Source organism: Salvia miltiorrhiza, chromosome 3, assembly GCF_028751815.1.
Source record: "Salvia miltiorrhiza cultivar Shanhuang (shh) chromosome 3, IMPLAD_Smil_shh, whole genome shotgun sequence".
Lineage (NCBI taxonomy): Eukaryota > Viridiplantae > Streptophyta > Magnoliopsida > Lamiales > Lamiaceae > Salvia > Salvia miltiorrhiza.
The window spans coordinates 63,306,132-63,320,946 of NC_080389.1; the positions used below are offsets into that span (position 1 = coordinate 63,306,132).

Genomic DNA, 14,815 nt, shown 5'->3' on the forward strand with positions numbered 1-14,815 from the left:
AAAACAAAAAACATCCTCAAGTAAGTGTACTATTTCAGAATTCCTCAAAAAAAAAAAAAAAGTGTACTATTTCAGAATCTATAGCTTTTCGAATTCGTCTTATTTTACATAATAACTAAAGGTAAAAAGATTAAAATCCTCCACTTTTATGATACATTTTTTTTAAAATAAAAAGAGTAATAATCAAATTAAAGAACTTATATATATGTAATTATATATAAATTAATGAGCAATAAATTATATATATATTATAATTCAGTAGAGGGCTTCTCTAAACCTATTTCTGAAATCTGAACTGTATTAAACCTTGGAAATTCAAAAAAATATAAATATAAATATAAATATAAATAGAAATATTGAAGATTGTGGTTTCTCACATGGAGTGCATGAAAGTAGGCACGTCTGACTCTAAAAACTCTCCCTTTTCAAATTTTATGTATTCTTTCTCGAAAATCAATGCATATTGGGTGGTAGAATTGATTTCTGTGCTAAAAGATATCATTGTCAAATATTTAACCCCAAATTTCTAATTTTATATGCATCACAAAACGAGGTAACTAAAGATAAACACCAATCCAAATGCTGTTAAATAACTAACAAAGATGAAATAAATAAATAAATAAATAAATAAATAAATAAATAAAGAATACAATAAAAAGTATCTACTTCTGTACTATATTAAGTTAACTAACATTCTCTGTAAATTTATCTTTCGAAATTAACATCTGCCTCACTGAAATTCATGCATCTAAACAAACATTTACTTGCATAATTTTTGTCAAATAAATTAATTTAAATTTTCTTCTTGGAGTAATTTTATTTTGGATACATGCACATTTTTTGCTCATTTCAATTAGAAATGACTTGTTTTCCTATTAATTAGAACTAACTTGTATCTTTGGGAATTGGGACTACAAAAAAAATATTTCTGAATAGTATTTTCAATTTTTAATTTTTAAATGCATACAAAATACATAAAGAAATGGATGAAGAGAATAAAAAAGTATTCAATGAGTTGAATATCACATAAAATAACTTAATTACCACAACCAAATGGTTATGAATGTCTTTCTTAATCATCTAAATGAGCAATAAATTATGTATGCTTTATTATCAGAAGAATAAATCATTAAAGGTTTAGACAAGACGACGAGGAAAATAATTCGAAGAATCATAACACAATATAATTGTACAAATAATTTCACATAAAATAAAGTATAATAAAGTATTTCTTCATAGAAGTTTTACTTGTAAGTTGTAAACCCTCATTTTTTTACACAATCACATTTGTAAATAATTATAATTAATTTTATATTGTCTAGGAAAAGGCGAAAAATTGAAGATGCCGACGCTACCGACATTTATGTATCAATTGGTAGTTCAGTTTGAAATAAATGCATGGAAATATTATCGTTTACCTCACACGACTAAAAAACAAACTAGGCCACAAACATATATAGATAATATAATACTATACTCAAATTTTTTTTGAAGGGATAATATACTCAATTTTGAAAACAAATATTCAAGTGTAGTATCTCAATTTTTTAAATTCTTTTTTTTTTTGTAATAAATCAATTAACAATAATATATAATAACAAAATTTAAAAATTATTAACATAAGGAATCTCATCCACACGCACATGCAATTATACACAAAAATCGAACTTAAATTTCAAACGACTAAAAAATAATTTGAGGATAAAAATGCAAATATATATGAAGCTCTTCGAATTACGAAATTTTGTTCAATAATTATTGCTCAAATACACTTCAATTTAGGACATTAGTCCCTCCTCCCTACCCTCTTTTCTCTCTCCCTTTTCTTTTCTCTTTCTTTTTTTCGGGCTTTTACTATTTCTTTTCCCATTTCTAATTTTGATAAATCTGAAAGTCAAAAGCCCGACAAAATCCGATGAGTTAGGATTCGATTGTCCTAATAAATTAACGAACTAAAAAAAAATCTCTAAATTTTCAAATAAAAAAACCTCTACCCATAAATAAAATAAAAAGAAAACCCTGATTTAATTAATTAGTCCCTAAATCAGCTGGCGAAAATCCGGCCCAATGTGTTGGTGGATCAAGTAATCGTCCGCCGCGGCGTTGGACACGTCGAAGATGACGCTCTGGTGGTGGTGGTGGTGATGGTGGTGGTTGAGGAACTGGTGCTGGTGCTGCTGCGCCCGCACCATCTCCTTCTGGCGCCGCAGCTCCAGCACCTTCCGGTGCGAGTTCGAGTGCTTCGTCAGCACGAACGTCGGGCTCGCCGCGGGCCGGTACTCGGGCACCAACCGGCCCGACTTGTACCGGACGCCGCAAGCATTGCAGAGCGTCTTCGGGCCCATCGGCCCGGTCCGCCACTGCGGCGTCTTGTCGGTGGCGCAGTGGAGGCACCTCCGCCCCTCCCCGCCCCCGCCCGAGCTCTCGGGCCCCGCAGCGGAGGAAGCGGCCTCCTTCCTCCGCTGCTGCGCCCCGGGCGGCTTCGGCGACTTCTTTCCTCCAGTTCCCGCCGTCGCCGTCGCGTCGGACTCCGACGAGGACGAAATGGCGGGGACGTCCGGCGCCGTCGGCGGCGGCGACACCATGAGGAGGCGGGAGGTCCAGTTGCCCGGGGCAGCGCGGGAGCGCTTGCTCCGGGCCTTGGCGGGAACCGACATTTCGGAGAGGAGCATCGGGCCGGGCCGGGTCGGTTCGGGCTGGAAGTGGTACTGTTGGGCCTGTGGGGCCTCGTTGGTTCGGGCCTTCATGCCTTGGATGAGCTGCAGCTTCTGCAAATCCTCGCTTGAAAATGATTCGTCCACGAAGCTCGATAGCCACTCCAACTCAGCCAAATCATCATACTGTAAAAAAAATTAAAATTACACAAAATTAAAATTAAAAAAAATGTATAATCCTTCACTTTGTTTTCCTTTCTACGTAGAATTTTCTCTGAAACATATATTCTAAATTCCATGCTACTTCTCAGCTAAGAGACAAGAAAAAAAGCTCACGCTTTTATTCTTTTATATATAGAGAGGAAAAAGAAGTAGAAAAAATTAAAATTTAAACATTTACGTACTTAGGGTTAAAAGCAAGACAAGAAAAAACTATTAAATATTTATTAATTTCCTAACAAAAAGAAAAGAAAACAAGAATTTGATCGCTAAACTTATACACATTGATGAATTAATTGTCGTAGGTTGCATGAACCGTATAACATTTTCAATTTCAACTATTTGGCATAGCCGTAAATGGTTAATTTCTAAGGTTAAAGGTCGATAAATTTCGAGTTATTTATATTAAAAAAAAGGTATAGACTCACCGGCACGCAAAGTTCGTTAGAGAAGTGGCCGTCGGCGGCCTGAAAATACGGCTGCTGGCCGCCGGCGGCGGCGGCGGCGGCAGCGGCGGTGGAGAACGAGGAGTTGGAGGAGGTGTCGACGGGCGTAGCGGTGGAGGAGTCGGCGTCGGCATCGGCATCGGCGTCCGCGTCGACGTCGGCGCCAATGCCGTCGTCGTTGGGGAAGTCGAGGAGGTCCTCGATGATGAAATGGTCGGCGGCTTTGGCGTCGGCGGCGAGGCGCTTCTCCGCCGGGAATTGGGAGTTGTAGTAGTCGGTTTGGAAGAATTCCGGCGTCTCCATTGTGGGGGAGAGAGAAAGAGGGAATGGGAGTCGTTGGCGTTGAGAAATAGGAAGTGGAATGTGTGTGTTTTTGGTGAGAGAGAGAGAGAGAGAGAGGAGTGAGAATGTGGGAGAGTGAGAGAAGTGAGGAGAGGGGGTTTATTTGCGCTTCAAGGGGGACAAGGAGGGGAGGGCACCTAAAAAATTGGAATTTGAATAGGGAAATTATGGCTTTAAAAAGAGCTAGGGATAGTTAGTTTTTTTTTTGTCAAGAATATTATGGCATGTAAATATTATATGTAGGAAGAGTCTACGAAATTAGGAATATTGGTTTAAAATTCCATACAAGATTCTCTCTTCTCAACAATATTGTGTCATGCACCTCCTATCTCTATGTTACTATAGTTTTTAGAGGGAAAATGGATATAATCAAGATTAGAATGAACAATGTCTAGGAGCAATGAAGAAAATTCTAACTTTCAGATCATTACATTTAAGAAAAAAATATAGTAAATTATGAGTTGTTCGATGAAATTCTCGCTGAGCATATAAAATTCATGTTTGCAGGTATGATAAAAAGCTTTGTATCATTTGTGGCTCAACGAATGCGATCCACGATGTGTATTCAGACGACATGTGAGGAGAGAATCAATCGCAAATCATTTATTAAATACCTAATAAATTAAGACGACGCCAATTCCAAATGGTCATTTTCGATTAAATGGTTATAATTTGGGTTATTAAGATGTATATGCCCTTATGTATACTGCACATTGTATATAGTTAGTCTAATTACTACTTTAATTAATTTATCATAGGAAAAATAATTGAATTCTTATTGCACACCGAAAGTAGAGATTGTGAGTTCCCCACATAAAAAATAAGTTCAATTTACTCAATTAACCCAAATGAAAATTCAAAAAAAAAAAAAAATCCAATTTCTAGAAAACTTAAAAGCCCCAAAACTTGTTTTGCATATTATTATTTCATTTAGATATTGTGGAGACAAAGTGAGGGAGTTTGGTGTTATGATTGGGGCATGTATAAATTTGGTGGACCACACGTGAGGTGGTGGTCATAGTGTTTACTTAAGAACTAGGTCACCTCAAAATGTACACTTTTCTTTCAAAATAAAAATATATAATAAAATAAAACAAAAATAAAAATAAAATAAAAATAAGAAGTTAAGAGTGTTATGGGACCATCCAAAGTAGGGGCTCGGAGCTAGGATTTTATGCTTGTGTTATTTTATTAATTAACAAATTATTAGCACACAATATTTAGCATTAATTTTGTCAATGATTACATGTCACTTCATGTCAAAAGTAGGGCTCTAGTATGAATTTTGTGTTATACTATAACAATGACACTTGTGGATTTAATTAAGAAAATTAATTATATGTCGCTTCAAAAAAAAAGTGTATATGTGTATGTTTGGGAATTAGCTAGGTATTGTAATTTAAAAACGCTATATATTTGTTTTGGAATTTTCATAGTTTATAGAATTGGTTGATCGCATCCAATTTGGTGATAAGATTAATTGAATTTCAATTGAGAAATTTACTAGTTGGGAATTTTGGACGATTATACATGCATATATATACTAAAGAATTGGAATTGAAAATTCAATTAAAATTTTATTGAGGGAAATCTTATTATAGCCGTCTTTCATAAAAACATAAGTTTTATAGCCCTAGTTTATAATAGATAAGTTATATAACCATTTTAAGTTTAAAAGACTACAACACCCTTTGACTTTTTTGTACTCGATGGTGTACACGATAGCACCACCGTGTACACCATCGAGTACTCGATGATGTACACGGTGGTGCCATCGTGTACACCATCGAGTACTTCGATTACTCGATGGTGTTATAGAAAATTTTCAATTTTTTCAATACTCGATGGTGTACTCGATGGCACCATCGAGTACTTCGAGTACTCGATGGTATACTCGACGGTGCCATCGAGTACACCATCGAGTACAAAAAAGTCAAAGGGTTTTATAGTCTTTTAAGTCTAAAATGGCTATATAACTTATCTATTATAAACTATGGCTATAAAACTTATGTTTTTATGAAAGATGACTATATGTGATAATTCCCACAAATTTTATTATTCTATGATTATTTGAACAAAAAAATTTACAAGCATGATTTCTTATTTTAGCCTTTAAAAATGGCTATACTTTATATACCATGCTTTGATTTTTATGGAATTTGTAAATTACTATTGTTTTAGTCATAATTTATAAGATATATATATGATCTATTTTGTATAGATACAAAACTGATATTGACCCCAACTTTAATTACAAAGATGAAATATTAGTTATGCTATCGCATTCACTATATATGTGAGAATAGCCTTACATGTCTATCTACTATAGAGACGGTATAATCACTAACCATTTACCCTCAATGAATGTCTACTTTTAGATAAGATGTTTCAGTATTTATTTATTTATTTAATTAATTATGAATTTGAATCAAGAGAAACTAGAATAGAAAATACGTAAACTGGCAACTTCACATGCAATGATACTTTTCTTTGAAGTAAATAACAAATATCTAGATCAAAGAAAACACATTTGGGTATATATGCTAATAATCACACTAGTAGATAACACTATTTGAAGTTATATATCCACCCAAAGAAAAAAAAAAAAAAAAAAAACTTTTACATATATACATTAAGGGTTCGTTTATTTTAATGGAAAAGAAGAGATTTTTTTTCCCCCACCATTTTCACATGTTTACTATAATAGAAAATTTTCTCCGAGCATGGTGGAATATTTTTTTGAGCAGCTCCTTTTCACTCATTTTCTCTTCAATGTTGGTACTATTATCTTTGGATAGTGTTGTGAAAATATTTTTCAATATTTTTTTTTCTAATAATCATATGATAAAAATATATATACATATTTTTCATCTTATTTTATTCATTATTTTTCAATAAATTTTTTTTACAATCAAAGTAAATGTATGTAGCCTAAAGAGTTAAAAATCTAAATTAATTAAAAGGTGGGTCAAGCCAGAATCTTCATTTAATTAATTTAATTAAACAGACGCTAGTGGTGCGTCATTATTTCAGATAAGTTTAATAATTATAACTCCAAATACATTCACAATCATGTATGATTTGCTTGCAAGTTAGAATACTATTGTCTATTAACAAAGTAGTCATAAAAATTATTCACAATAATTACAATAATATAGTATTACTACAAAGCTAAAATGTTGATTTAAATTTCACCCACCGAATTGTAAACAATACAACTGCGATTAAACCGCACAGAAAAGTAGTTCTATTTTTAGGATTAGTGAAAATTGGATAAAACTAAATGCTCCTTAAATTTTATAAATTCAAAAACAATTTTGTAAGAAAAAATTTAAGAAGTTTGTCTAAAACTGCACGTGACAAAGGGTGGAGAGAGTGTCAGCTTAGCATGTGAGCGAGCTAAGCTTGTTTTCAAAGCGAGAAATGGTAGTCAATGCCACGTGGCGGTCACTGATTGGGTTTCGTCTTTTCTTTGATGTTTCATCATATTCGTAGCTCGCAACAACGTGTCAGCACGTGCCTCCCCTTCGCACGTGCGCCTTACCAAGTCACGTGCAAGGGACGCCTTCTCTCCTTTCCCCCCTCTATTATTATTATTATTATTATTATTATTATTATTATTATTATTATTATTATTATTATGTGAAATGGGTGAGTAATTTGTGGTCAAATCAAATACTATGAGTTTGAACTAAACGATATCGTTTCATCACAAAAATCGAAAAAGATTAATGACTTATGTTTAATGTGATCAATTAGCGTCATATGCAAGATTGTTGAAAAAAATATTTTAAAAGGAGATTATAAACTAATGTTTGAGAAATACATTATACACAATTATACATTATAGCTAAACTAATGTTTAGTTATGACATTGTAGCTAGAATTACTTTATGTAACTTTAAGAACAAATGTTGAAAGTCTTGTAAAATTGGAAATTATGTTTATAGATTTACACAACTTAAATTGTTTTATAATTTTGGAATAGGAATATAGCCTTAAATATTAAAATATGCCGCCGGAATTTTACGTGGATATAGATATAGAGATGTGGATTTCATACTATATATTTTTGCTTTTCTTATCGCGCGAAAATATCATACCAATAATTGATATGGATTTCATAATAAAAATTTGATATATGATTTTTTATTCGCCAGAATTTGAGATTCGTGTTTTTATTAACAAAATGTTGATTTGTTGTGTACCGATTTGTCAAATTTAAAAACGTGACATTATTGAAAAAAAAATATCAAATATTAAAATTTCCCTAAATATTACATCATTTTTATAATTTTTTCTAACGACTACTTCGATCACAAACACTGTCATATTTCATATTTCTTTATTTTTATAGTCAAAAGCATAAGATCAATATTGTTTCGGAAGATTGCAAATAGCCCTATATTTTTTTTGAAAGGAAACGAAAATTTAATAGCTTAAATCCCGACTAACCAAATCTAAGAGTCAAGCCGGGAAGCTTGATTCCCAAAACAAATCATCAAAATTAGAAAAAGCAAGATGAGCTAAATGGTAAGCTACAAAATTAGCTTCACGTCTAACATGGCAGAAACCCACTACGCAGGTCTTTCGCGCGAAAGAAAAAGCCTCGCACAAAACTCCGCACAAATAGCCCTATATTTATACTAGTCCATTTTAAATGCACAATGTGATGAAAAGCAATTCGAATTAAGGATCTATTATTTAATTTTTTTAAAAAAATATTTTTACTATGAAGACAACTTAGAGGCGTTTGCGGAATTGTAACTTGTGACACAATATTGGCTTTTCAAAGGGATGTTTAAAAAGAACAATTTATTTTCTAAAAAAATCCCAATTTTTTTTTTAAATAATAATAATAATAAAAAATTGGTAGTATTACTTGATGTATTAATCTAAAGGCCCGTTTGTACGGGCCTAATTCCAACCGGGTCCGTTTACAGCGAAAATATATATTTGTAGGCCTAATCAACCGGGTCCGTTTACAGCCCAAATATACATTAATGGGCCTAAACAACCGGCCCGTTTGCAGCCCGAATTATTGCTCAGAAATTTCAAGGTGGAAATCTAAAGCGAAAAATTTCCGATTTTGCAGAGATCTGCGGATTCAGCGATGTCGTCGATCGGCCAGAACGCGAATCCAGTGAACTGGATGTACCGCATGGTTTCGGAACCGCACTATTTGCTGCATTGCTTGGCTTTCTTCTCCTACATTCCTGTTCGCTGCTCCGCCGCGCAAGTCCTCTCCTCTCGCAGCTCAGCTCATCTTCTTCACCGAGTAATTTTGATCGGAAGTTTATGTGTTTTTTTGGTTAAGGTTTTCCGGTTTGTTATTGATATGGTTGTTTGTTGCAGGAGATTCAAGCGTTGCTTTCCTTTTGTGTTTTAGCTGCTATCAAGGTAGTCCGCCCCCACTATTTTGGTTAATTTCGATCGAATTGTTTGATTTATAGGAGATAATGAGGGTTCGTGTCGATTTCTAAGCATCTGTGTTGTTAGTTATGTTGGAATTGGTCTTGGAATATCTATTTGATAATTTAGGAGAAATAGTAGGAGCTGAGTGATGCTTTTGTTATTGTCTTAAATTTTTGAATATTTACTGGAGATCATCGTTTCTAACTGGTTATCCTAATTTATCTCGATGCTAACTTGCAGGTGGTGAGAACGGAATCTTGGGAGGCATTTGTATCAGATGCTTTATTTTATGCAAAGGTATCATAGTTGCTTCGTTTTTTTTATCTTGGATTTGATATGTGATTGAGATGTCATTAGACAAGCTGGTGATTTTGATAGAATACGAGTACGAGTACAATCTCATGCATTATGCACGCATTACTTGTAAATAGTATGCATTTTCCTTAGGATCAAAGTTTGATGAATAGAGAAGAAACTGAACCTTCTGTAACGGAATACTGAAATGAATTGAAAGACGGGTATGAGCCCAAAGTATTTTTTCGAATTTAATGTTTTCGTGTTAGCTTTGTGTAATGTGCAAGCAGATTGCTTGCAAGGAAGTAGTGTTTGAAGAACTTTGTGTTATTTGGTGAAGAAAAGAATTGAGGATAATGTGAAATAATATTTATACTGCATATAATTTTCGACTTGCGTATCGTAGGCCTGCTTTGTAGTTTGTATATATTAACTTGATTTTGTGTTCAGATTTTCCTTGCTGCTATTGCTTTGGTCCTGGACTATCACTTGGCTTTATGGTATGCTCTAGCGTTTTTAGGTATGTCTTGCACGATTTTGTATTTGTTTCTCTCCCAAATTTGCAGTTTCTGTTTTATGTTTATATATAAGAGCTTGAAGTAGTATACTAAGCAACGGATTTGGACTAACTAATATTTCTTCAATAATCAGCTTTAATTTGGTATACCTAAATTTTTTTCAACTCCTAATGTATTTATCTTGCTTCTTTATGACAGTTATATATATCATTGCCCAACAACCTGCATATGAAGGATTTGGTAAACTTATTTTAGAGCTCAAAGAAGTTCATTCTTTTCTCTTCTATGTTGACTTTGTTTCTGTTCCATTAAGTTTATAATAGCTTTTGGGACTTTCAAAGTGGTGAATATGCATAGCATAACATTCATTACTTTGATATTTACCGTTTTTTCATTTTTTTTTCTTTTTCTCTTCTTTACTTTAACTAGGTGCATCAAGTCCTTTGACACCACTCCAGTTGGAAACCTTGCTTACTGAAGTGAACACATCAAAATTTTGGATGGTTGGTGTGTTCTCTCTCTTAGTACTTGCAACAGCAGCACTACTATGGTTGCATGTGTGAGCATGAAGGATGGTGTTTATGAGTAGGTCTAGTGAGCTAGTTAGAAGACAAACAGAAAACATAATATTGATTGACAACTCCATCTGTAATTGCTCTAATTGAAAGGGTCAAGAAACGTAATTCTAGCCTTAAAGGGAAAAACTTGTCAGAACTATCTTATTACAAAGAGCAATACTTTTAGTTAAAAACGTAGTGCTTTTATAACCTGAACTATTACTTCTACTGAAGTAATAGATTGGGCCCTTTATTTATGGACTTCATTCATGTTTCATAAGAGACTTGTTGGTTCTTGTATAAATTACCGTGAAATTCATTTTAATATTCTAATGTAGGTGGAACTTGTAGAATTTCATCTTTTTTACAAGTGCCAGATTGATATTTCTAGTACTTTGTTATTTGTGCTTTTCTATTACTACAAATGCTTTGTCTGTTGGTTGGTTATTTCTCCTTGGCAGAGAATTCCTCAATTAACTTTGTCCAATTTTCCAGGTGGAATTTCGTTCTCTGTCTACTTCCAGTTGCATCCGAGCAAGTTCCTTTATTCCTGAACTCTCGGTTACGTGAGTTTTCATTAATGTTTGAACTTATTCCTCTTGTTAGTCATGTGGATGTTATCTCATTTCTAAGCCGTCTCATACTTGACTTATTTCCTTTGCAGATTCTCAAATAAAAATTTATCATTTGTAACAATCGATCTTGGACTCTTTCCAAATGCTGCTGAGAAGTTCGGAATCAGCCTTGGTAGGAGCCATTTTCACTAAAAGCTCATGGTTGTTGCCACAAATGCTTTTGTAGCCGTCTTGAAGTCAATTTTTGAGTATTAAGTTTATAACATTTTCATTTCTGTTGTATATATGCCTATTCATGATTGTTTGATGGGGTAACTGATAACAGGAAGTCTACACCAACTTCCGACATACATATTGTTCCATGATGGAGCTGGGATCTTACGATTACCTGAGACGGATTATGAAGCAAAACTTTTTGATCCTCCTGTGTCCAAGGTTATTTTTGCTAACCAATTACATTATCCTATGACACAATAGCGGAATAGCTAGTTTATTGATGTTTTTGCCTATTCGAACCTACGTTTCATTCAGTGTGACCTTGTTTCTTACCTGCAGTATTTCTCATGAAAAACAATGTCTGATGGCATTCTTTTATCCAATTGCTTCTGTTGATAATCATAGTTGTCGAACTATTGTTGCAGAAACTTCTTTGCCGGCATTTTGAGCTTGATAAACTGCTCCTCGACTACATAAATGGTAAATAGGTAAGCAACAGAATTCTGCCCATCCCAACACAAGAGAGTTTCCATGCTTTATCATGTTCAAGATTCCGGTTTAATCTAACAAGCGTCTGACAATTATTTATACGAAGTCACGTTTTTGCAGGATATCGTTCCATCTGCTAAACTTTGGTTGATCGAGAAATGTTTAGTTGGTCAAAACTTGAACACCGTGGTCCGTGGCAAAATCTCTTATTTAGAGCTATACATATTTACTGGAAACATTGCTACTGGAGGTAACATGTTGTAGTTCTGTTATCTGGCATACTTACTTTTGATAATCAAGATTTCTATTTTAGTAGGAAATTTTGAAATATTTTTTTACTGCTTGCTTTTGATTTCTGTTCATATCTGAATATCGCCTGTTTATCTTTTATTTATCATAATCTTCTTTAGCCTGAGGTGCAATATTTATAAAATCAATAGTTTAGAAGTGGAGTGTTTAAAGATGACATACAATATTAGGTATCACAGATTGAGAAATAGTGTTTTTATTCCATGACATGAAATATATTATCATCCCAACTATGACCTTGTTTTTGGGCCACTTTAATAACCGAGAATTAAAATTAAAATTTAATAATAGTTGTGTCTTTCTAATAGAGAAAATGACCTCTATATTTCTCCTAAAATAACCTCAAATCTCACATAAAAAACAAAGGCAATATTTTAGTTTTTTCATGGGCCTAGTTTTTACATGGGCTAAGTATTTGGGTACTCTAATATCCGATTCTAATATTTGAATTGGATATTAGAATACTCGACAAGCTAAATCGGGTCTGGGTATTTTGAAGTTAAAAGAAAAAATAAACAAATCGAGTTTTGATTTTTTTATGTAATTTACAAAATTAATAATATTAATAACAATATATGAGATATTAAAATCAAATTAAATGTTTGAAACAAAAATGATCATTCTAACTTGAATCAAATGTGAGTGGTGCTCACGTAAAGAATTGTAGGATATTTTTTTTATAAAAAAAGTGACAAATCATGTACTACTATTTACTATATTTCCTACGTCTACAAAAATATTGTCACAGTCTGAACGCCTCAAGTTTTACTATATTTTTCGTCCACGTAAGCACCTTCCTAATCTATTTTTGAAAATAACCTCATTAACTATCACTTTTCCACATATTTACACACATTATCACTAATTAACTCATCATTTTTGAAAATACCTCTATTAATTATCATTATTTTTTTTAATTTATGGACCTGGTCCTCTTTTACACTCCCAATTTCACAATTTTCATTTCTTAAAATTCGTGTTTATTTTTTTAGGAAGATATCTTGTCGTCGAGAGCGTAATTTTTAGATACATTAAATATTGAAATATAAAATCCTATTTGTTTCCCTGAATTTGTTGGCACCGATTTGTGCCATGTTAAGTGCAAAACTGCCAGAACATAGTATTTCCCATTTAGAAAAATGAAAAGATTAAAAAAAAATGATAAAAATGAAAAGGAAAAGGGAGGGGGCCGCCGCCGAATATTCTTTCTTGGCGCCGCTTTCGTGGGGCCCGAGCCACAAGGTGTCGGCTCACGCCCAAGCCGACCCACTGACACCTTCTTTTCATGCTCCCACTATATGCCATCCGCGTGGACCGTATTTTTGTACGTATCTCTCTGCGCCGCACCGTATCCGAATCTCTCTTTTGTCGCTACGCCTTCATTTTATTATATATTTCACATTCATTCAAATCTACTATTACTACTACTAGTAGTCATTTGATGTTGAAACACTTGATTTTTTTTTTTGTCCTCTTCCAAAACGTATTATTGGCTAATCATCTCTTAATTCAAACATAGTAAGAATTTTTATTCTCTTTGTCAAGGATTTCACATGGTGGGTGTTGTATGTGAATAATTTCTTAGGGTAGGATTAGGTAGTAAATCTATTTTAAAATATGAATATACGATGAATTTAAAATAATAAAATTTTGCTATCGTACGATCTGAACTATGTGTCGCAACATGAATCTATCGTCAATCTGCATGACTTAAGAGTTGAAATAAATTTTTATTTTGATCTAATTCCTAATTTATGAATCTATGTATTTGATGATTTTTGCATCTTATCCAAACACATGGACTAGTGCTAGATTTCTCCATACTTGTGGCGTTACTTGAAGTGTTAATATATTAAAGTACCCACTTTCTTATAACAAAAATAAATTTTACCCACTCAAATTAAAACTTAAAATTTTACCCACTTTTTTGTTGAATGGACTAAATTACCCTTCTATATAAATGGGCAAACCCTAATTTTATTTCATTCTCTCATTTCTCTCTCTCTCTTCTCTCTCTCTACCCGCTGATCTCTCCTCTCTCTCTCTCATTCATCAACGCCTCTCTCTTTCTCTCATTCATGTATATCGCCTCCCACCTCCTCACATTCTCCTCCATCTCCGCCACGGGAGGCAGCACGGCGGTGGCCGCCGAGGGCGGCCATTGAGGCGGCGGATCGACTGGAGCACACAGCGGTGGCGGTCGAGGACGGCCATGGCGACATCGGCGTTGCCGCCGCGCGTTCCTCATAGCAGATCGTCCCTCCGCCGCCGCCTTGGACTGGATCTCTCGATCTGTTATGCCGCCGCCGCCTTGGACCGGCGAAGGTTCGATGCCGCCGTCACATCTCTCTCTCTCTCCTCTCGCTCTCTCTCTCATCGCAGTTCTTCTCTCCCTCTCGATCTGTTCTGCCGCCGCTGCCTTGGACCGGCGCCGCCCCGTCCTTCACCTACGACGCCGCCTCAGTGCCGCCCTGCCCCGAGTCTGCATCATCGCCTCGCTCCGGCTCCGATCTGAAACCCTAGAAGTTCTTAAAAAATGGTTAATTTGGTGATGGATTGAAAATGGAAAATGGTTAATTTGGTTAATTTCCTGATTTCCGATTTGGGGGAGTGGCAGGAGCAAAAAAAAAATGGTTAATTTGGTGATGGATTGAAAATTGATTAATGTTCTTGTATTCAAAACTAGATCTATAAATTCACAACTTAAATGTTCTTAAATTCACAAGTAACTTGAGGAATTCACAACTGAATTATGAATTCACAATTGAATTATCAGCATTG

The 14,815-nt window shown here is 34.3% G+C and overlaps 2 protein-coding genes across 2 annotated transcripts; one reads left to right on the top strand and one right to left on the bottom strand.

Annotated features, from left to right (window-relative positions):
• Positions 1-1,718: 1,718 nt before the first annotated feature.
• LOC131015401 (GATA transcription factor 12-like) lies at positions 1,719-3,810 on the bottom strand. The gene is made up of 2 exons (XM_057943782.1): positions 3,302-3,810; positions 1,719-2,840 (listed from the first exon to the last, which is right to left on the bottom strand). Exons 1-2 carry the CDS (start codon positions 3,620-3,622, stop codon positions 2,040-2,042), a joined length of 1,122 nt encoding a protein of 373 aa, XP_057799765.1. The 5' UTR covers positions 3,623-3,810; the 3' UTR covers positions 1,719-2,039.
• Positions 3,811-8,687: 4,877 nt separating this feature from the next.
• On the top strand, positions 8,688-12,134 carry LOC131015434 (uncharacterized). Its single transcript, XM_057943837.1, has 11 exons — positions 8,688-8,939; positions 9,017-9,061; positions 9,317-9,373; positions 9,821-9,890; positions 10,087-10,128; positions 10,318-10,391; positions 10,941-11,011; positions 11,110-11,192; positions 11,346-11,455; positions 11,662-11,724; positions 11,846-12,134. The coding sequence occupies exons 1-10, from the start codon at positions 8,775-8,777 to the stop codon at positions 11,722-11,724; spliced, it is 780 nt and encodes a 259-aa protein (XP_057799820.1). The 5' UTR covers positions 8,688-8,774; the 3' UTR covers positions 11,846-12,134.
• Positions 12,135-14,815: the final 2,681 nt, after the last annotated feature.